At 43.0% G+C, this 22,609-nt stretch overlaps 5 protein-coding genes across 8 annotated transcripts; 2 read left to right on the forward strand and 3 right to left on the reverse strand.

Moving 5' to 3' along the window:
- Window positions 1-14: 14 nt before the first annotated feature.
- On the forward strand, window positions 15-10,101 carry LOC128307798 (TBC1 domain family member whacked). 3 transcript variants are annotated; one of them, XM_053045433.1, is made up of 5 exons: window positions 15-408; window positions 493-726; window positions 6,393-6,806; window positions 6,880-7,244; window positions 7,317-10,101. In XM_053045433.1, the coding sequence occupies exons 3-5, from the start codon at window positions 6,516-6,518 to the stop codon at window positions 7,843-7,845; spliced, it is 1,185 nt and encodes a 394-aa protein (XP_052901393.1). In that variant the 5' UTR covers window positions 15-408; window positions 493-726; window positions 6,393-6,515; the 3' UTR covers window positions 7,846-10,101. The 3 variants fall into 3 exon arrangements, with proteins under 3 accessions (XP_052901393.1, XP_052901392.1, XP_052901395.1); XM_053045432.1 differs by having other exon boundaries at window positions 15-726; XM_053045435.1 differs by lacking the exons at window positions 15-408; window positions 493-726 and adding an exon at window positions 5,865-5,921.
- Window positions 10,102-10,408: 307 nt separating this feature from the next.
- On the reverse strand, window positions 10,409-14,905 carry LOC128307785 (phagocyte signaling-impaired protein). The gene is made up of 8 exons (XM_053045431.1): window positions 14,738-14,905; window positions 13,635-14,352; window positions 13,446-13,566; window positions 13,097-13,372; window positions 12,817-13,012; window positions 11,583-12,748; window positions 11,243-11,507; window positions 10,409-11,172 (listed from the first exon to the last, which is right to left on the reverse strand). The coding sequence occupies exons 1-8, from the start codon at window positions 14,784-14,786 to the stop codon at window positions 10,994-10,996; spliced, it is 2,970 nt and encodes a 989-aa protein (XP_052901391.1). The 5' UTR covers window positions 14,787-14,905; the 3' UTR covers window positions 10,409-10,993.
- A 509-nt stretch (window positions 14,906-15,414) lies between these two features.
- LOC128309590 (N-acetylglucosaminyl-phosphatidylinositol de-N-acetylase) lies at window positions 15,415-21,888 on the forward strand. Of its 2 annotated transcripts, none has more exons than XM_053046024.1 (4): window positions 15,415-15,540; window positions 15,655-16,669; window positions 16,736-16,829; window positions 20,951-21,888. In XM_053046024.1, exons 2-4 carry the CDS (start codon window positions 15,928-15,930, stop codon window positions 21,120-21,122), a joined length of 1,008 nt encoding a protein of 335 aa, XP_052901984.1. In that variant the 5' UTR covers window positions 15,415-15,540; window positions 15,655-15,927; the 3' UTR covers window positions 21,123-21,888. The 2 variants fall into 2 exon arrangements, with proteins under 2 accessions (XP_052901984.1, XP_052901985.1); XM_053046025.1 differs by lacking the exon at window positions 15,415-15,540 and adding an exon at window positions 15,542-15,569.
- On the reverse strand, window positions 17,104-17,726 carry LOC128309592 (NPC intracellular cholesterol transporter 2 homolog a-like). Its single transcript, XM_053046027.1, has 2 exons — window positions 17,588-17,726; window positions 17,104-17,492 (listed from the first exon to the last, which is right to left on the reverse strand). Exons 1-2 carry the CDS (start codon window positions 17,655-17,657, stop codon window positions 17,104-17,106), a joined length of 459 nt encoding a protein of 152 aa, XP_052901987.1. The 5' UTR covers window positions 17,658-17,726.
- LOC128309591 (uncharacterized) lies at window positions 19,599-20,302 on the reverse strand. The gene is made up of 2 exons (XM_053046026.1): window positions 20,170-20,302; window positions 19,599-20,053 (listed from the first exon to the last, which is right to left on the reverse strand). Exons 1-2 carry the CDS (start codon window positions 20,237-20,239, stop codon window positions 19,665-19,667), a joined length of 459 nt encoding a protein of 152 aa, XP_052901986.1. The 5' UTR covers window positions 20,240-20,302; the 3' UTR covers window positions 19,599-19,664.
- Window positions 21,889-22,609: the final 721 nt, after the last annotated feature.

The following is a 22,609-nucleotide window of genomic DNA, read 5'->3' on the forward strand; positions in this document are numbered from 1 at the left end:
TTTTGAGAGGTGTTTTGGTTGCCATTCCACCCACAGTGCATCTGTTTGGGAAAAATCGATAAATTTATTTGTAAATACAGTGCAACACGACAGCGATAAAGGTGCGTGTGTGATACATGAATCACTCCACTGCATGGCAGAAAGCAATCGAATCAAGTGCCGAGCACAAATCAAGTTTGTTTTCTTACGTCTACAAATGGCATATGCGCGAGGAATGTGATTGACACTGGAAAGTCGTAAAATTTACAACCCATCGATAGACGAAGAACCGTCGTCAGTCGCGGTCAGTGGACCAGCGCGTCGAGTGTGATAAAAATATGGCCCCCATCTCAGCACCACCTACAAATTTGATAGAATTTGTGAAATAGTGAATGGCCATTTACTGGGAAAGCAAAACGATAGTGCGCCGTAAGTCACGCATGCCAAGGTGCAATGAAATTTGTGTCGTGGTGTAAATAGTGTTTGCTGATTTATGTTGTAATATCGGTTTAGAAACAAGAGGTGACCATGGTTGCATAAGAAAAAGGCGACATACCACCAACTACGATAACACGGCAATATCGTCCTCTCTTGAAGTTTGTGCTAACGTGTACCAATTGCTGTGCATGCAATTTCACATCGTGTTTTTAAGGCTTGGAACTTTCACGGACCCTAACCCCCGGTCAGCCAAACGTCCACCAAATGGAGATGAGCTGATACAGACGGGCCCAGTTTGTTTATGATAATGTAAGTATAAATACTGCAAATTTTCCGTGACAAAATGCGATACATTTATTTGTAGGGCGTACCAGGAAGATCACGATATTCATTGCTCAACAGGAGTTGTAATATAGCACAAGCTCACACACATACGTCTGACTATTTGCTGATAAGACAGAAACGATAAAGCGACCAAGATAATGTCCGCTACAGAATGAACCATCGGAATTCTACGCGGCCAAAGAATGTGTCATTCTAGTGCGCTTAGCAGTGCGGAAAGTAGAAAAGTAAACTTTCCCTTTTCGAGCATCCACTCGGTTGCACTTCGATGACATCAGTGTTGTACACTGCTTGTGATACTGCGGTGCGGTTCAGCACCACAAACAACACTTTTGTAAAGTAAAACACACGGATGCCCGTTCCTTCGGTTTGATTACTACTTTCCGTTCCAAAGCAGGCCCGAAAAACAATTCAAGGCCTTTCCATTTTACACATTCTTCAATGGAGATGCAAAGGAAACCCCGAAAGACATTTGGAATAGTAATACCGTAGAAACACGTTTGAATGCTATCAAAACATATAAACAGTGCGCATTATTGTGCCCAGATCGTCCATGGTGTCATACGATGCACACGGCTTAACACGGCGACCCAGAGACGTGTGCTGGATTCATTTACTCGGGCCTGTACGAGAAAACGGGAACCGATTGTCTCTGTGTGTCTGTGACCGCGACACTTACCAACAAATGAGTACGGATGGTGACAACGGTTCGGTTGACTGCTGTAGCGATGCAATGCGAGGTGGTACTATGTAAATATAAACTTACCATTCCCAAATGGAAGAACACCCTTCTTCACCCGCTTGCAGCACGTCACGGCATTGGCGAGCATACCAGCAACGTGTTTGCTTTTTGTTTCGCGCTATTCGTGCCGGACAGACCAAATATAAGCTCGCAACTCGTACTCTTTATCTCTCTCTCTCTTTCTCTCTATTTATGGAATCTCCTTATTTTCAACAGTCAGCAGTCATCGGTCGCCGTGATTCAGATTGATTTGCATAATGTAAGCAGCCCAAAAACAATGCCAAACCACTTGTTGGAACGTAAAGTGGGGTGAAATTGTAGCCAAATGGATTTGTAACTGCGACGACACTGATAGACGGAACAGGTCATATTAGGTGTTGTTCTTCTATTTCACATTTAGGCAATGGTTTTATGCAAGTGGGGGTTATTTGATTTGCTTTAATGATTAGTATAGTATCCATCATTAACAAATAAAACACCACCTGGTATGCCGATAAGACTCTTAGCCATTTTCCCCTCTGCTCATAAATCCCTTGAGGATGTCCACCTAACTATCACGCAATGTCATGCACATGCTTATTCAAACGTCTCTGTATGTCCGGCATGCCGGTTGCTTACGTTCAGATTACATCGTTTGAGTGTTTTGAAACACTCTAGAAAATCACACAGTGCAGGTCAACACCACACTAGTGGCTATCATTGATAGCATCACGTTGATAGTGAGACATGAATAGATAAGATCGCTCAAACACACACCTTATAGTGTTCTCCTTTCATAGTTTGTCTTTTGATTGCGTAAAATGGCGATTTAAATGCTTATTCTTTTCATAACAGTTCTGTTTTAATGTACAAAATTGTATTTGAATCGCGCGAAGTGTAGAATAAGGTGTACCATCGTTGAAATGTAGAACATTCGACCAATATTGGGTATCCTTGATATTTACTGCCACCTATTGCTCTTCATAGCCCCTTCACTCTCAATAAATTGCCTTGTCTCCCATGTTCGTTTGCCAGATTTAAAGCATAGATTCGTGTTGTATGCCTTTTCCTATAGATTGCAAATCAATAGTGCAGCTCAACTTAATTATTCCTAGCTAATATTCCGTGTCTTGTAGCAGATGGTGTATTGGTAGCATCGCCGGTTTACACACGACTAGTAAATAAAACCAAAGAAAGCCAGAAATGGCAGACCTAGACCTCTTGAGGTCTTGACCGATAACAAAGAAGAAGAAAATTCCGTGTTGTTTCCAAAGTTTCAAAATCGATAATTTCATTGCCGAATTTCGATAGGGAATTCGAAAAAAAATGCTCGATTTCGAAAGCGTTTTTCTTGGTTCAAAAGTGTCCGGCGCAATTGAAATAACCTTCGAGTTTGGATAAATTGTGTGTATTCCGTTCCAATTATTAGAATGCAACCTCGCCTACCTAACTCGTCCACTCTGACGGTACATGGTTTGGTGAACCTTACACACGATCACGGTACAATTAATTAATTTACCAACACGAGCAAACCCGGTGATCGTCGGCGGGTGAGTCGGATGGGAGTAATCGCGATCATACTTGTGGGTGGCCTGGGCGTGTGTACGCGCCTGATGTTCACAGTAACAGTCCAAGCCTGGGTACGTTTTTACATACCGGCGAGTATTTCCAATTTTGCAAGTTGTTTGGTGTGATGGCCCGTTTATTAGCGACGTTCGTTGAGGAGATCTTTTTATAGCGAGGGTTAGTTATGCTAATTTTACCCGATCGGCAATTGTTTCGCACGTAATTCCTTCCTCCCTTACGATCTTTTCCGTCGAACCCTTGATCTTACGCGGGAGACAATCTTGCAAGTTGTTGTTCAACCGTACACGTGGCGGACGGATTTTAGCTTTGCCTGCTCTTCACCCTTTCCGGCAGCTGGTAAACGAATTTCATTGCTGTAAAATAGTCGGAAGATGGGTACTTCTTCCATGGGACCGGAAAGAACGGGACGAACGCATGGCGAGTGTGTGTTAGCTCGTCCACTTGACTGCGTTCCGTTATTTGGCGTTACTTGGGAAGCTTTTAATTTGCGCATCGATGCTTGGGCGCCGGAATGGAGACGGTAGGCGAACGATTAGAAATGGTCCCGAAGAGAAGAAACATCCGCCACCAAGCCACCGTACCGTTGGGTTGTTGGTGGAAAAAGTAAAGCTAACGCCGCCAACGCCCCACCACCCTGTGGCTGTTATTTTGTGCGAATAATTGGGGCACGCTCTGTGTGCCTCTGTGTGTTAAATCGATTGTGAACAATTCCATTCCGGTGCGAGCGCACAGTGTTCGGTGAGATTTTCGCATTCTGGCAATGTAATAGCGATGGTCAAATTTTTTGAAGTACACTTTTATCTATTCTTTAACCATTCACAATATCATGCCAACCCACATCCGAAACTATGAAAAGCCTTCTTTTCTTGTGGACTTATTTTAAGAACCCTGGATCGTCTGGTGTCTTTTCGATGACGTTATCCACCTGCGGTAGTTATATGAATAACTTAATTTACAAAAAAACGCCTCTTACGCCGGATGAAAGCAACAACTACAGGAAGAGGTTAAGAGGACCTTATTCCTTATTAACACCACATGGACCTTCCTGGGGCACATGATGTTGAAGTAGTCAATGGTTATCTTCTTGATAGTGGACGTAAAATACCAATCAGAGTGAAATACGCCACTTCATGGATCAAGTCGCGCTCTCTTTGGTAAGACACGATTCTTCTGGGTGATTGCCGGCGGGTTAGATGAGGATTACTTCGAGTATCCCTTTCGCATAACCATATCAGTCAGTGTCTAAATATTTCTTTACCGTTTACCCTATTGTCTCTTGGATGAATGATGAAGTCACTTAGACTTGTTGTTCATTATTAGTCTCTGCAGTACGTTTTGATCTTGTATGTATGTCCAGGATCACGCTAGAATTCTATTCTGTTTCGCTCTGACCGAACTCCAAAAGGGCCAAATATTGAATTGGCTGTTTTCCTGCTTTCAAAGCTGTATTGTCCATAACCGTTCTAACTAACCTGACAGAAAAGAAAACTCACTATTAATATTATCACCAAATGCCTAAAGTGAGAGACACACTGTTGCATATACTACTTTAAGCTCCAATTTTACGACGGATTGCGTCTCAAATTCCGTGCATGATGTGCGCTAGTATGGTGGAAGGTAAATGTTTTCCCCACTGTGGCAAATGCACGCGAGCATCTTCTTCCATACGCTCACCATAATCGGTTCCCTTGTGCTGTGCAACTTCCAACCGAGAAGCATCAATTCCGATACTCGGCTCCACTTTTGATTTCTCCCGAGTCAATCGCACTAAACGAATAAACCCTTCCCAGGGCATATTTCGTTCGCGCTCTCCCTACCAAAGGGTTACTGTATGGCGGGGATCTTACCTGGCCGGCGTAGGTAAGATGGACGTCAATTGAAAATAATGAACTTTATGCGCAATGACGTGATGATTGAACGAGTTTCTTTCGCTTTTTTAAGTGTTTTTTTTTGTTTTGTTGTTTAATGGCACCAGACGTTAAACAAAGCGAAACTAATCCGGATGCTTCAGCGCACTCATCTTTTAGTAGGTGGACCAATTTGCTATGATGAAGAACACCGTCCAAAATATCGTGACCGTGCATGTGAAGCTATAGAAAGCTGTAAAAATTAAGTCACCGTGGGAGTATTGCATATTTATATTTGCAGTGTAAAACGAAACCCAAGAAATTTCAAAAATGTAACAATTCTAAAAGAGAAGAACTCTTGTTTACCGTAAATGTTCAAACAATAGGGACTGACATTCCTGTTCTGTGTGCCGGATGTGTGTCAGCAGGGGAAAAGGATATTTAAAATCATGTTGAATGTTCTATTTCCAGGACAGGAAAGACCTTTGGAATTTCGACAGGGAGGAAGAACTAAAGACTTCCCCAGCTTAAGCTTTCCTGTCATCTCCAAACCCCGCATGACCCTAGACACCTTTAGAATACGCGGGCCCGCAGTAGTACTGGTGGTTGGTCGGGCATTCAAATTGATGTTTTATATTTAGAACACGATGTTCACGCTTGTACGGGGCAAGTACCCGCCCAACGCAATGCCTAGTTTTCGCCAACTACTCGATCGGAAGATCTATTTCCTCCATCCTACTGCAAGCAGATATTTCCATTCCACGCATGAGATCTTAGGCGGCAACCCAAAAAACCACAACCTACGACACACAACCCCTAACAAATGTACCAAAAATAAATACGTTCTTGTTTGAAATAGATGGGCATCCCGAAATGTGTCGTCGGGCTTACCTTAAGAAACGATCGATAGTTCGATCGCAAACGGAAGCAGAAAGCATTTCAATGGTCCACGCATCAGAACGGTTCTTGAACGATTTCCCCTAACGCAGTACAGTACGGGCAGTTGGGTGAGTAGCATTCAGTTTCAGCCGTTTCCAAATTTGCTGAGTGAGATCAACTGAGACACGCGTACCCGGAGTGGTTACATTAATTTTACTTTCGGCTCTTCCCGACTGCAGACACAAAAACTTTCACTTTTAACTGTGCTGAGTTTGGAAAATGAATAATACCTAGTATACGTGAGAATTTTCCTCTTAACGATCTGTTGTTTAGGGTGAGTTTCAACTGAGAGATTACGATAGTGTCTGTATGTGTTATGGCAAATAGAAAAGGTCGGTTGAAATATGGAGATACAATCCAAGTGATCTGAGCCGTCCGAACAGAAGTTGTCAGTGTGAAAATTATTAAATAAATTTGTACACTATGCTATCTACTTCCATTCCATCCAAGTTGCTCGTGAAAGCGATGTGAATGAACTTTGTGTGGCTATACTGAATTTAACGCAATCTTGTTTTTTTTTCTCTATTTCTTCCCTATAGAGTGTGTACTTTGTGTTATCATACCTGAACATATCACCGAAGAAAGTTTCACCTAACCAGGAATAGTTCTAAAAACCAACGCCGTGGGGCAATTTTTGCACATAATAACACTAAACGCCGGTTATGGCAACCATCGCAATGGCAGCATCCCCAACGTCAAACAGCAGTGCCTCGACGACATCCATGTCGCTGTTGCAGCGCCAATCAAGCAAAAACGCTGACACCGTATCAGTTTGTTCGACCACCAGTGCCTTCTCAACGTGTCCCGATCGGCACGGCTTCTACGGTGGCAATCAGTTCTCGGAGAAACCGAAAAAGGAAACGCTTACTCGTGAACAGATCATCGCACGGGAAAAGAAATGGATACACATGACTGGGCACTGGGCGGAGTACATGAACACTAACTACAAAAAGGTATCTGTATATAAATTGTGTATTTAAACACGGATGTTCTTTGGTCTAACGCCGGTGTAACACGTGATTTTAGGTTAGAGAACGCTGCAGGAAAGGTATCCCGGATGCACTGCGACAGAAGGCATGGTTTCTGCTGACGGGTGCAAACCATCTTATGGACAAGTTTCCCGGCTGGTATCAACATCTACTGGAGGAACCGGGTAATCCACAGATTATTGATGAAATTCGTAAGGATCAGCATCGACAGTTTCCACACCACGAAATGTTCATCGACGACGACAAACCGGGCCAGAAGGAGCTGTTTAACGTACTGAAAGCGTATTCGGTAAACAACCCGAAGGTCGGTTACTGTCAGGCACAGGCACCAATTGCTGCCTTTCTGCTCATGCAGCTTCCATCCGAGCAGGCGTTTTGGTGCTTCGTCGCTATTTGTGACAAGTAAGTTTCATGGTACATAGCGAGACAATTCAAGTATACCCCACGCCATTTGTCACATCTTGCATCTTCCAGATATCTAGAGAACTACTTCACACCCGGGCTGGAGATGTTGCAGCGCGATGCCGGTATGCTGAATCGGTTACTGAAGAAAACATCACCAGCCGCCTATCGCCATCTGCAGAAGCACAACGTAGATCCACTGCTCTACATGACCGACTGGTTCTTGTGCGCAATGACTCGTACGTTACCGTGGGACACGCTGTTGCGCGTCTGGGATTGCTTCCTTTGCGAAGGTGTACGAATATTTTTCAAGGTCGCACTCGTCATTATCGGTGCAACGCTCGGACCGCAAAAGGTACGCGCGCAGTGCAATGGGCTGTGTGAAACGTTGGCCGTTCTTCGATCACCACCGAAGAAGTTCCTCGAGGAGGATTTCATCATGCACCACATCTTTCGGTTGAACATCACGATCGAAGACTTCCATCGGGAGCACAAGAAGCAGGAGATGCTACACCGGAAAGCAAAGTTAGAACAACAGAAGGCAGCACAACAGCAGAATGGTGGTGGTGGATCATCTAATGGTCCTGGAAGGAGTACGTAACCTGCCCCAGTGCTGCTGAATCGAGATGAAGAGCTAGTCCAGGGAGGATTCAACTTGAGGATACTAAAAGCAGCAGTTTGGCCAGCTCTACTCCCAGATACCACACGGAGTAATATAATACTAACCGTCGGAATGTGTCGGTTTTTTGCAATTAAGGGCGCTATTCGTCTCACTGTTTTCTTCCATTATAACGTGTATAATGGAACCATTAAAACGTTTGAAAATAGTATAAGAAATCAATATAAAAAGATGCTAGTTCAATAAGATTTGCGATTAATACGGCACCAAATTTGAACTTTTCGTGTCGGAACAAAAACTTCACAGATCGACGCTACGAACCGAAAAAGGTGGCGCCAGTGTGGTTTGCTCCGTTTGCTGGACAAATTACTCATCCGCCTAACGATCGCCTAATGCGAAAATGATTTCACTTAAACCGAAGTGAAATGAATGGACACTACGTGAATGAAAATGTAGCCAAAAACCCCCGGCACACTTGTTGCAACGCAGATTTATAGTACAATTTTATATCTATTTAAAAAAAAGGAAACGTAACGTAACAAACTCGTATTCTAAACACAGTCCAGATAGTGATAGGCGTTAGTTAATTAGCACAAGAATCGAAACGAAGGCGCGTGGAAAAGTAGAATTCAAACATCTCTGTCCGCTCAGTGATGTTACCGAAGGGTAAGACATCGATGGTTCTTTACCCACTTCCATTCCATCGTAAGATCGCAAGGAATCGTACATTTTTGCACAGATGTTTAATATTCTCTGTTGGAGCGCACCGTTCGTGCTGTTTTGGTGGTTCTTTAAATGAAACATGCTAGAGCGTTATATGTGCATCAGCAAACATCATCATCCTTTATATCAACATCGATTTCCTAGCAGAAGTAAAGTACATAAACGAGAAACAGAATGCGCGACTGTGCGTACATGTTGATTGTATTTGTTTCTCTATTCCGTAAACTTGTAACACATTTAACAATACGCACCGTTTAGCAAATCGCACAAAGCAACGAAACAAGGAAACGTACTACACGAAGGTAATGGGTTATACGTTTCAACACCTTCCCAATAGTAACGAAGCTCTACAGATTAGCAAAGAATAACAATATCCTATCACAGAACAGGAACCCGATTCGAAGGCACTTGAACCGTAACAAACAGTTTCAATTATGGTGCCTTTTCTTTCCTTCGCGAGCCACAATTCGGATGCGTGGTTTCGCACATGCATAGCGGAAGAACGATTCCGATATCAAACTAAGAACCATCGTCGTGTGAAGTGTTCTGTTAAACATAATTAAGCTTTTTTTCTTTTCCGATACTTTCATACTCCTTCCTCTCGATGTGAATTAGGTTTTATGTGAAAGAGGCAAAAAAGCACTACATTTCGAATTAAAAATTTGATTTACAGGTGTAATATGCCCAAACAAGCTTTTACAGATCAGCATTAAAAGCTGAACTTGGCGCATCTGTAACCTGATTCTGAGCTACTCCCGATACGCGGAATGATCGTCATCACATTATAGCGAACGTTTAACAGTGGAAGTAGTCAAGTTCAATTCTGAGTGTTGTAAAATTTTATACCACATTTATGGGTAACAATTGATGTGAGTTTAAACGTGCAATCCCCGGTTCAATGTTTTCACCGCGCGTTGAACAAAAATGTTGTAAACGTATATTCGGTGGCAATATGATGAATTTTGTTACAACTAAAAATTAGTATAAATTACCTTCCCACGTTATTTATTACACGCAACCTAACCTGCATCATGAAATGGAAAGGCAGCTCGTATATTTCCCACGTGCTTATAGACCGTGTCCTATTGATAAGTCTGTGTTTTCACCGTATGAAAGATACGCAGTATCAAATTTAAAATGGGACTCAGCTTTGCAAATCAGCCGTTGTTGTGTTGATATCATTTTTATGTAAATTTGCATAATTCGTTGCAAGAGAACTACATTTCACCTAACTTATAATAAAGAGAGAGAGAGAAAATAGCAATTTTGAAAAAAGAACATGTTTTTTTGTTTATTAAAAACGAAAGATTATTTACCAAAATCTGAATAGGCAGATCCACGTACAAGATTACATTAATAAAACATTGAATGTCTCCCGAGGTGAATGCCTTAATTGCCTATGAACTTATTATGTACGGTATTCATTTTTCTAATGTACTACTTCCGATACGAAGCACATTTATTTAACGTACTTTTTGCATGTGTCCCATTTTTCATTCCAGGTACTACTGTAATAGGCTGAACATTTCTTAGTTTTGATGCTAAATCTTCCTTAAAACACATATTCCGTAAAGCATTTACGGCAAATAAAACTATTAAACTATTGGTTCGGATATTGGTTGTCAGATACAAGATTTAATTTCATTCTTATTTCCTTATATTATTAATCTCCTCCAGCTTTATCTATTTTTCCGCTTCTTTTCTTTGCAAGTTAGATCACTTAACTCGCATTGTAGAGTTAATCGGTACGCAAAATTGTTTTGTATTTTGATTCTATCGTTGCTACTGCTAGCTGCGCTGTTTCTATATTCGTGACCGTTACTTGCACGACCGTATGTGATAGCGGTTTTGTTTGTTTTTTTCAACCTCTATATGCACTCTATCTAATTTGTCTTATTTTTCACGACATTTGTGATAGTTTTGACTTTCAAAACACGTGCATAACTATCGAGTAGGCCGCCCATGGTATGAAGCTAGAAAAAAGTGATGGTACACAACCGGTGTGAACGGAACGGAAAAGCTTAGCGAATCGGCTTAGCCTTAAACATGGTTTAGGATTTTTGTTGTTGTGAAATATCCTTCCAAACATTAAGGGATCAAAGGTTCGGCTGCATATGTGTGTCCATTTATTCGGCATGGTATTGTTATGAATGGTCTAATTAATGATCGAATAAATGGACGAAGTACAACGGATTCGGTATATCGGAAACGGAATACACTGGTTGACAACAAAAGATACATCGAAACACGAAAGGCAAAACGGGTTCTACTGACACGCTTATATACTTACGAGCGAACACGATGAATGATGAACCTAAAAGCACTCCCTTAGGTTACACCTTAGATTCGTCGGTTTCTAGACCATTGCTGTGGATTGGCTAGCCGTTGCACGTACATGTTTCGTGTCTTAAATAGCTTTACTCATCAATTTTAGCTTATCCTTTAGCAGCTTTCGCAATTCCTTTACCTCCGTCAGACCATTTTCCGCTATGGTCAATTGTATGGACGAGGCATACTTAGGATTTAGTGACATCCGTTCGATGGCGGCAGATAGAGTGTCTTCGACAACGGGCGGCTTCCAGGAAGCTTTAAAGAAAAGGGATAATTAATAGCAAAGAGCTACAGATACGCAAATCGAGTTGAAAGGTGTAATTACCAAGCACAAGGTCCATATCATTGATTCGTTGTTTCAATTCCCTGAGCACCTTCGTAACCAGCACGAGACGCTCCCTTTCCGGTACGAGCGTTACTGACGTACCGAAAGCATCACTGTTAACACTATTCGCAGTGTTCTGTCCGCTGCTCTCCATGGACTGTCCCTTTTTAACCTTCTTCCCTGTGTTTGGCTGAGTTTGTGACGCAGGTGCATGCAGATACTTATCGTAGCAAACTGTCAGCACGAACACCATCAGTGAGATCATCTGTAAAAGCAATAAAAACCACGTGCATATTATTCTTAGGCATAGAACAAACGTCACAAGTTGCGGTTTCCTTACCTCGATACAACCATTCACGAGCTCGTGCGTCTTCTTCCAATACCATAACAAATCTGCAGAGGCATGGTACGTATCGATGGTACGCTTCATCGTTTCGAACACTGCTGTCACGTCGCTGAGACACACATCAACCGAATCGGTAAGCTGCTCGTTGCTCTGGCCCTTCCATAGGTTAAGCACAAAGTCGGCCAGATGTGTAAAGAAGCGATCGTACGGAAGGCTCAGGTAAAGATGTAGGCGCGACGGTAACAGATTGACTAGATACCGACCAGTAATCGGTATGTGCTGTTTACTTCGAATGTCCGCCGTCACCGCAACCCATTCGTCACGCAGCTGCTGGGCCATCGTACATTCCATCGTCGTTCGGCTGAGATATAATTCCACCAACGCGAACACCATTCTCGAGAGTCCAGAACGTAACCGCAACAGGTCATAGTCCTGCTCGTAGCTAAGCTTTTGCAATCGCTCCCTACGTGCCTCTAGCGTAGCACCGACCGGTTTCGAACGGAATGGTATCGATTCCTGCTCATCGCACGTACCATTATTCGTCGGTTGCTCTACACTCCCATCATCATCGCTGGGCGGATCCCAGCAGACAAAGATCGTAAGATCGCGATTGTCGTGCAGTTTGTCCCACCGAATACGATCCTCGTGCGGTTTCCGGCGTGTTTGTCGGTACGCTGCCAGCAACTGAGACAGTGTGCCCCCGGAGCTGACCACCATCAGTAACAACGTTTCGACGGTCACAAGCATAAAGTGGTAGCTATTGGCAAGTCGGCTACGGAAGTCGACGATTTCGACCAACTTCGAGAACGTCCCAAAGTTGTACAGTGCCTTCGGAAACTCGGAATTGGCATCGTTGTCGTTTAGAAAAAAGTAAAGCGTACATTCGTAGGTTAATTTGGCCAGCGCGGGAAAGCCAGCATTCGCCAGCTGGGCACAGTGCAGATAACCTAGCGAATCGAGCTGAATGTGCTTTATGTCCAGTGCTTCGTAGGCACTCTGCGCAGCTTGCGTGAGTCCGAGCCTATGGTACAGCTGCAGGGCTAACAGTTTGCCGTGGAAATTGTTCACACTGTTTGCTAGCAAATGGTTCAACAGGCACAAGGCTTCGATAGCCGGTTCGGAGCGTTGCATTCGCCAGGCCCGCTCGTACATAATTTGCGCTAGAACAAAACATAACCAACTTCATTAGAGCTTTAATTATCTTTTGATTTGATAGACATCGACATACCGGCTAACAACGCGTACGCATCCGAAGGTCCCATGTCGGTCACCAGCAGACCCTGCCCATACGCATTGTACCCGTGCTCGTAGTGAAGGCTAAGCGAGGTATATATGGCGTGCAGCAGTTCCTCGCTAACAATAGCATGCGCTCCACTGTATCTTGCTATCTGTAGCGTGCATATGTGTCGTTGCATTTGTTCTTTCTACAATGCGGATCCAAGAAAACAAATTCTTTTTAATGCAAATATACACACACATAGGGTGTAGCCCGATGCGTTGATACTTACACTAGCCGGCAGCGTTGCTGAGCTGAGCCCCAAACCATTCATTAGCTTAGCAGCAAGGGCCCTTCGCTCGGGGGCAGGTTTGACAAACTCGAGGAACAGCTTCATATCGAGCGCACAGCAGGGTTTGTCGGCAAACAGTTCAAAGTACTCCGCCAACATATCAGACATCTTGCCAAACAATTGATCTTCCGCGTACTCAAGTTCAACCATACGGCGGTTAAGTTCCAATCGGGCTAGGTATGGGCCACGGAACTTTTTCGGTTGGGCTTCAATAATCTAAGAGGAAGCAGACCGATCTAAATCGAACCCAGTTTGATTTAAAGCAATTAAGACTAACAATAATACTTACATCGCATAAGAATTCGTGACACATCTCGACCGTGTAATCCGAACCTTCCGGTTTGTCTCCAGCTTTTATAAGCTCGAACGTCGAATTGATGTAGTCCTGATAATAATCCCAACGATCTTGCCTAGAAAAGAAAGAAAGGAAAAACAAGCATCAATAAATAGCAATTTTTAAAGCCGGAGCAATTATTACTCTTGTAGCAGCAGCTCTTTCAGCAATCGGTTCAACTCGCCCCATTTGTTGAGCTGCTTCAACAAATCAATCTTCTGATAGACGGGTGCACCCGGGTACAACTTTTGGCATAAGGCACCCTGCAAAAACTCGTACGCCTCATCGTACTTATGCTGCTCCTGTAGGATCTGCAAGTACAGCTGGGCTTCCTGGGCTCCCTCTAGTTTGTTCTCGGCAATGAACTTGTCGACCATCCGCTGTGCAAGAGCAAGCAGTAGCTGCGCCTTCTGCGCGTTTTGCGATTCCGGTCCCCGGAGTGCCTGCAGCACCACGCTCATGACGGCCCAAAAATAGTAGGAGTTGCGTGACCGCAACTTGTACAGCTGCAACGCAACGGCCTGCAGCGCCTTAAAGTCGTCAATGCGCATGTAGGCGATGAACAGCTGCGATAGAAGCTCTTCACTGCCCGGCACCTGACGCACGGCGTTGCTGAACAGCGTGCAGATTTTGTCCAGCCGCTGCGTTTCTTTATAGCACAGGGTAAGCGCGTGCAGCGTGGTCGCCTCGATCGGTTGTTCCTCCTCGAGAGCAGCGATAAGCGGAGCACTGTCCTCCGTACGCCCGAGTCGTTGATACGCCCATGCTTTCAGTGCTCGGGCACACTGCAGGGAGGGCTTCTTCTTAAGCATCTTGTCAACATCCTGTAATGCCTTTTTGTAGTTGCCGATTTCGATCGATTCTAAAAATAGTATCGGACAATTAGTTGATCGCGCATTGCGTATGTGGATCGGAAAGATTCTAAGAATGGAATGATTTAGGGTAAAGCAACAGGAGCGCACAATAGCATCAGAAACACAAGAATCTTGAAGTGCGATTCACCATGCCGGCCGGTAACTATTCGCTGTAACCTTTTACATCGGTTTCGCAATCGAAATGTTTTAGTATTTAGAATTGAAATTGTTAAGTTCATGAAAAGCTTTGCAGATTCACTAATCCGGCCATTCTGCTCAATCCAATGCCGCACCGCAATCCACTGAACCGGCTATCGTAGTCTCCGTCTGCCGTGTGAATACTGACGAAGCCATGAGGAGAATTGAGCGGAACCAATAGAATTCTTTACGTACCCCAAATTGGCCGTAATTTCCTTTCGTACGCTAAGTCCTCTTGCTGCATCGTGTCGAAGTTTGCTTTATCGAATCAAACGTGCGTAAAACGTGCTTTTTGATGCTGGTAAGTGAATGTTTTCGTTCACAAATTCCTTCCCTAAAGTCCCTAAATCTGGCTCGCGCTCTGCACACAAGTAGGTATTTTGACAATTGAAGAAAATTACTTTTTCGAAGTGATTCGAACCGTCAGATCTACACATCTTGTTTCAGAGACCCATTTTGGATCATTCAACTTGACAATGCAGGGTACCTATTCGCATAACAAGGTTATTTCCAAACATATTCAAAACTGTCGACATCTAAATTAACAAGGAAAATTACTATAACTATTTTTTTCCTCATTACACGCTGTATCTTTATGAAACAAATAACTAAAGAATAACCTTTCCGAATATGGCCGCATGAAATATCGTCGTAGCCTGGCTACGTTTCTTTTTAACAGTTATGTCAAACAGAAAAACACGTTTGTTTATTTTTATTTAATTCGTACAGTGGCCTCCGAATTATGCTGGTTGTAATTTATGCTCGTTAGCGTTGCGCTGCGGTTAACAAGAGTGAATTTATTACATTTTTAGTATTTCACACATACGAAATGTTTTGTAGTCCAAATCCAATTGCATTTACTAGTTAATGCAGTTAATGCATTTACGAAAATGATGCAGCATAAAATGAGACAATACTGTACATTGTGTCAACGAGACTGCAGATACATATGTGTGTGAGAGCGTGCAGATGAGTGTGGTTGGGAAGAAAAACAAAAGGTAAACAAATAACCAAATCGGCGAAAATCGTATGTAACCATAAAAGACACTAAAATAGCATTCATTCGTAGAGTATATTGAACTGTTTTCCTATTTCCTCCGTTTTTCTTGTAGAACACTGTGAAATCAGACGTACAGATTGGAGTTTGCAGTTTGAGAAAGTGCGGTGGAAATACTCATCGTTACTCGCATGATTTTCCCACAGAAGCCGAAGGGTAACAATACGCACTGACAATTTGTCTCGTAGATTGCAAAAGGCAGTGTTTTCGTTTGACGGTCGTACAATATTAAGGTAAAAGAAGCTTTTCGGCAAATTGCGAGCGAATAGAGTGAATTTGTACCAGCTAGAGTACTGGAACGCATTTGTCCAGGTGACGCGATGAGGAAATGATTCATGCTTCTCCGAACGTCGATCTGCACGGAAGTGAAACTAGCATCCGATCGGTTCCTTCACTAGTTCCACCATCACCGGTGACGTGGTGGTTTCAACGCGAAAACACGGACCAACCTCGGGAGCGGCAAGAACAGCTCGGATATACCGGCTGTCTGGAAGCTATTTACAGTACCGCACTGCTTTACCTACACGAAACGCTGGATCACCTCGCTCTAGTGCTACTAGCCTACAGCATACTATGTGTCGTACTGTACCGGGTGCTGTTTCACCGTGCGACCGGTTCAGCATACGGCCGATGGTTGGTGCGGCGAAGCCATTTACCGCCTTGCAGTCGTGCCCTGCTAGTGACCGCACATCCCGATGACGAAGTCATGTTCTTCGGTCCGACCATACTGGAGTTGCGGCGCCGGCAGTGTCGTGTATTTATTCTCTGCCTTTCCGAAGGTAACCACGACAGGAAAGGAGCTGTTCGGCGTCAAGAACTATGGGACGCATGTGAAAGTTTGGGCGTACGGCCCGAAGACATTACATTGGTGAACGCAACACACCTTCAGGATGATCCGACAGCCGAATGGAAGACCGTTACGATCGCCGACCAGCTGCTACGCCAGCTTGAATCGCTCGATGCGGAACTGTTGATCACGTTCGACAAAGACGGCATCAGCGGGCATCCGAATCATTGTGCAATTTATTATGCGACGGCGTCGCTCTGTCTTTCCGGAATGATACCGAGCAGTAAGTGTGTTGCAACGCTGATCACTTAATTGTGTGTGATACAAATTACTTCTATCTCGTTTGCAGATTGTAAAGTATTAACATTAGAAACAGTGAACCTGTGCCGAAAGTATTTGTCAATATTTGATCTTCCGGTAACATTGCTCCTGTCTACCAATTGGTAAGTAACTTGGACACATTTAATGCCTTGCGAGTACTAAAACCATCGTCTTTTAGTACATTAAAATGATTAGTTTTTAAGGTATGCTAATCAAACGTAAGTGCTACGGCGCAGAATGCGAAAACGGCAACTTACTATTGATAGTAACTATTTTTTCCAAAATGGTCATCTGGCTTTCTAAACAAAATCTTAAGATCGCTCTAGCAACAAAGATTAGTTTAGTGTGGTGGTTTAGAAAGGTTTATTACGGAAAAGTTATGTTCGTGCAGACAGTTTAACCGACGATGGCAGCATCAATTTCAATGCAAGTCACATCGGTACCGTCGGCGGCGGTAAGACCGACCTCAACCTGCACGGTGATTCCAACCAGTGGCAATTCCATGGAATAGTTCAGCTCGTAGTCGAACGTCTGGCCAGCAGCAATCGGACACGAAGCACCGATAATGCCAACAGCGCACGCATCACGCAGATCTTCCGGAATCTCAAATCCAACATCCAGTCCAAGCAGACGAGCGGTCAGATGAGCATCAAGAGTTGGGGTAGCAACCGGGGACACGATGCCAATACCACGGGCAACCAGTCCACCGCCGGACACGACCGTGCAAGGAAGCGATGTGCATCCTTCAATGTTGACCGAAGCTGGCGTCGGTGCACCGTTGGAGCCTAAATTTGTTCGAAGCATAAGTACCAAATGGTTTGATTAAGGTCACCGCACTAAGGAAACAGTGTACAGCGGATTTGTTCTCCAGATCACTTACATGGTCGGAACGGGGTCTGTCCGAAGACGACGGCCGGCAGCAGGGCAGCAATGAGCAGGAACTTGTACATGGTTTGTGATTCTCGGAATACGTCAAGGATCTGACTACATTTTCCCAAATCGCCAACCGCTCTTAAATACCAAGCCTCCCCGAAGGTTGCTTCGAAACGTTCAGCCCGATCGCATACTTGCAATCGTGCAATGCAATAGATTAGCCAAAATTTCTTATCCACGTATCACACTTTCTTATCAAAATGTTACGATTAGAATGTGGCCGTTGCATTACCATTCGGGGAATACTCAGAAGGATTTTTTTATTTGTATTTTTTTTTCGTATAAACGAAAAGGGAAATCAACTCGAAAGGGTCAAAACACTGAACTGCTAATGCAGAATTACGTCGTTTTCGATATTCGGTTAATTTATCACCGAGTTCAAAGTGCGCTATCCGTGGGATGGGTATAATAGTAATTACCAAAGAAAGCAACTTTTTTTTAATTTTTATTTTAGAGGGCAAAACGGAATCCCAACAGATGTAGGCGTACCATTTATCACATATTTTTACCTTTAATTGGATAATTCCTTTTCAGGGAACGAAAAAAAAATCTTATTTAATGGTTTAACAAGATTGTTGGTCGTACCCGTTCACCATACAGGATTAAGGTATTTTCTTTCTAAAGCTGCTGTTGCAGTGCAACATTAAAATGAACAGCTTGTAGTAACTAATTTCTACTTAGTCCCGTCATGTGAAAGACAGCAACTTCTTCCTGTGAATATTAATTTTTGGACAGGACATTTGACTACATTTCGCGCAAGTTGGATAGATACATTATCATCCCACACTTAAAGCTTTGGACGGCAGCAGTTATTTAGGCAGATCTTGCTAACCATTTTCTACTTATTCACAACATGCGAGGTGCAAAACACCTTCTTAAGAATTTCCTTTTTTAGAAGGGTAACTTGGTAACTGTTTTAAGTAGTCAACTATAATGCTGTCTGAGGGATATGAATATTTATTGTTCACCAGTTAGTAAAAGGTTAAAAGTGTTAATTTATAAAAGAAAAACAACAAACATTACGTCAACCTTTTAAGGATCTATAATTGTACGCATTGCTTTTTTACTTATCAATGCTTTTTTTACCTTTTAACTTTTTTTTATTCATGCGCTCCAAACCACATCCCTCTTCCCTTTCCCTGTTGGTACTGTTGATAATGCAATATCTTGCCAGCTGTGTGGTAAATCACCTGGTGGGTAAGATTACCAAAAGAAACCCTCTACGTCAAGGAAAAGTGGGATTACAACGGTTTGTACAATAGCGTCACCCGTGGGTCATAATTAATTTCCACCGATAATCGATTGGTTCCCCTGCTCGGAAGCAGCATTGTTTATTTGGCGGTACGTTTTGCGGAATGTTTGCTTTTTCACCAATCGGTGATCATTATAACCTCCGGGGGGTCAGCACAACAATCAAAAAACCCGCATTTATCTGCTTGCTGTTGGTTTAAACATGGTTAAATTTTCTACCTTTTGTGATAAGATATTGGCAGGAGGAGGGAGGATGTAGCAACGTTGTTATCCGCATGGAGCTAAACTGATGTAATATGTGGGAGGGACAAAAGGAAAGAAGGAATTTGAGATAGGCAATATTTAAGGGTTGTGCAATAGGGTGTTTGTTTAATTGGCTAATAATATGAAACTTACTCTACGTCGGCAACATGCCATCATCTTAAAAGGAAGTCCAACCACTGAGTAATACCCTAAAAATAGTCTATGAGTGTAAGTTTTTATCCATTAATGAATGTGAACCTCTTTAAGCCTCTGCGGCATTTCTCGTCTTTTAGTTCGATATCAATCTGATAAATTGGTTCATCCATATACATCAATGATGATACTACTGCTGCCATTCCCGTAAGGACTCAAATAGTTATTTAGTCCCCAACCAAACATCTTACACATATTTTGCACACGTTGATTAAAATTGAATTAAACTCCTTTTTTAAGCTTAACGTGCAGCACATCTTTCGAATGTGGTTTTATTGAAACGCAACTATTATACAACTACTAGCAGCGATGCAAAATTAGGCCTCAATTTGGGCATCAATTTCGATACACGTGATCAAGCTACCGTCAGCGGCAGTTAGACCAACCTCTACCTGCGCAGTAATACCGGTCAGAGGTAGCGTCATAGCATAGTTGAGCGTGTAATCAAACTCCTGGCCAACGCTGAGCGGACACGACGCCCCAGTAATACCAACGGCACAAGCATCGGCCAAATCCTCCGGAATCCTGAAACCGACGTCCAATCCTAACAGCCGGGCAACGATGTGGGCTTTCACCGTCGGGGTGGCCACCGGCGAACGAATACCGGTCGCATGCGCAATCAGTGGGCTACCGGAAACGACCCGGCAAGGAAGCAATGTGCAACCTTCAATGTTAACCGAAGCTGGAATGGGACCTCCGTCGCGGCCTGAAAGGAAAGAATGGCTTATATTACTGTATGGCAATACAATAGACACTTCAGAATCACTCGCCCTTTCTCGCAGCAACTTCTGCCTTCACTGTGTTACACCCTTGGATACTTACACGGACGGAACGGCGTTAGGCCGAAGGCGAGGGCCGGCAGAATGGCGACAATCAGCAGCAGCTTGTACATTTTCGATTTCAAAGCTTTGCGAACACTACTGAACTATCCCGCTCCAGCGTGGCAGTGCTTAAATAGTCACATTCCGTACCATATTTCCAACGCACCGCCGTACGCATTACGTTTACTACATTTATCTCCCGCAGACGCACACCAATTACCGATAAAGTTCACACGTTCTACGCCATTAGATAACTTACTTTTGCGACAGGCTTCCAGAAGCACTTCTGGCGCTGAGCCTTCCTCTTAACGCGTGGCAAGTGTTTGCATTACCTTTTCCCGCTTTTTCCTTTTTAGTGCCTTGTTTTGCCTGCGGAACACTTATCGAATTGTTTAAAATTGTTATTTAATGATTCGTTGGTGGGATTCGATTAATCGTTCCCACCCTACCGGACTCTGCAGGAGCAAGAGATTTTGATTGCCGTTTGTCGATTATGGGTTTATTGTTTGAACAGCAATAAGCCATTCGCCGTTTATCGGCAACTGCAGCTGTGCGTTTTTGTTGGTGGAGCATATTTGTACTCGAAAAATCTCTCGGCCAAGAACCACCCAGAGGGTCGTGTCGTTGCAGTTGATAAGGTTGCAGGATAACGCAGAAGCAACATTCAACGTCATTCTGCAATGGTTCTGTCTTATCTTACGGGGATTTTAGATAGTTTCAATCATGTTCAACACGCTGTACTCTTCAACTAACAACACCGTTTTTACTTTCTGTACTTTAAGGGTCATTCTTAGCTGGAGGGCTCGCCGTGCTATTCAAAATGCGATGCGTTTACACAGCTCCCAGATGGTGTGGTTTCGCAAGCTGTACATAGTTTTCTCCCGCTACGTATTGATCAATTCATTGCGCGAAATCAACAAATCCGACGTAGAGTTTGAAATCTTGGACACCTGAACAACTACCACCGGACAACAAAACACTCGTTGGAGGTCGGATATGATTAGTATAGTGTGTGCACCCCAAAGCTTCCACGCTTCTTCCACCAGCGGGACCACCGTCTTTATAGAAAAACGAACACACTAGCTGCATAGGGAAGGAAGAGAGGAAAAAAACAAAGGATAAGGAACGTTCCTAGTTGCAAATGATGATAAATGATAAGTAAGATGCGCTTTCGCTAGTCTTCGTTTTTATGTACTTTACCCCATAAGTAGTTGAATGCGAGCAGTGTCCGTTAGGCTGATGCGGATAAGCAAACGTTTGGGCCAATCGCGATGGTAGCAATTGTCCATATAGACATTTTAATCGAATTATTTGTTGAGCTCGGTTGCATTGAATTCAAATTTCTTGAACATTACTTGATATGCAAACGAAAAGTATCAGTAGAACTTATGCTGTTTTAGCAAGCTGTATAGAAAGAATCTGCTACCCGACCTACTTCCGTTAAGCGTTAGTTTTCTGTAAAAAGAATTCGTTATTGAAAAGCAAACACTTTTCGTTATAGTTTTTGGAACATTTCTTGGAAATTATGAACTTTTAGATAATAAAGCTAACTGGAAATTTAATGAATAAATCTTTAATTCGATACAGGTAGCAGGTAAGGACGCAATTCATTAGTTAGCTGCTAGAAATTAAACTTCCTATTGATTCTTTCGCAACAAATTCCCCTTTTGTGTACGTTGTCTATCTATGATAGATGAAAGGAAACCCTTTACAAACGAAATCCGGCAGTGTGTAAAGAAACTGAATTCAGTAATATGTTAAACGATCAACTTTTTCCGCCAATGAATCGCTTTACTGTTGCGAAATAAACTTAAATTAAAATTCATATTCGCTTCCATCAGCACTTGATATAAAATAATATATTAATATATATTAATGTAATAATTAATATAGCTTAATATTGAATTAATGATTCTATCGTTAAGCGTTAAACCAATCATGGGAACAATTTGTACATTGGCCGTTATATTTTGTTTCATTTAAAAGTGGATCACGTTGCATGTAAATTTCTGTAATTGAGAACTGAATGCTTAACCGTAAACGATCATGCGATGTTTGGCAGAAATTCAAAAGCACTTATGACGGCCAGTACATGCTGGAAGAGAGGCTAGTACAACACTTTTCTCAGTGTTCCATGTTGTTTCACACCGGTACGATGTTTTTAGTATCATAAACCACACCTGCCAGTCATATTTTATCTGGATCATAGAAGCAAAAACCTGTTTGTAGACGAAAAATGGATCGGTCAAGTAGAAGAACGCTAAATCGAGTATACATTAAGAAATGAAAAAGTGACGAAAGAACTCAAAGGGTCAGTGTCCATAGCAAGTACGATGATCATCAGTTTTCTGTAGCGCCATGGTTGGGAAACGATTTGTCTGTTATTTATCTTGGAGTTGCCTTGAATTTAGGAGGATGTACAAGTAGGACCGGGATGAGAT

The sequence above is a fragment of the Anopheles moucheti genome, chromosome 2 (assembly GCF_943734755.1).
Source record: "Anopheles moucheti chromosome 2, idAnoMoucSN_F20_07, whole genome shotgun sequence".
NCBI classification, from domain to species: domain Eukaryota; kingdom Metazoa; phylum Arthropoda; class Insecta; order Diptera; family Culicidae; genus Anopheles; species Anopheles moucheti.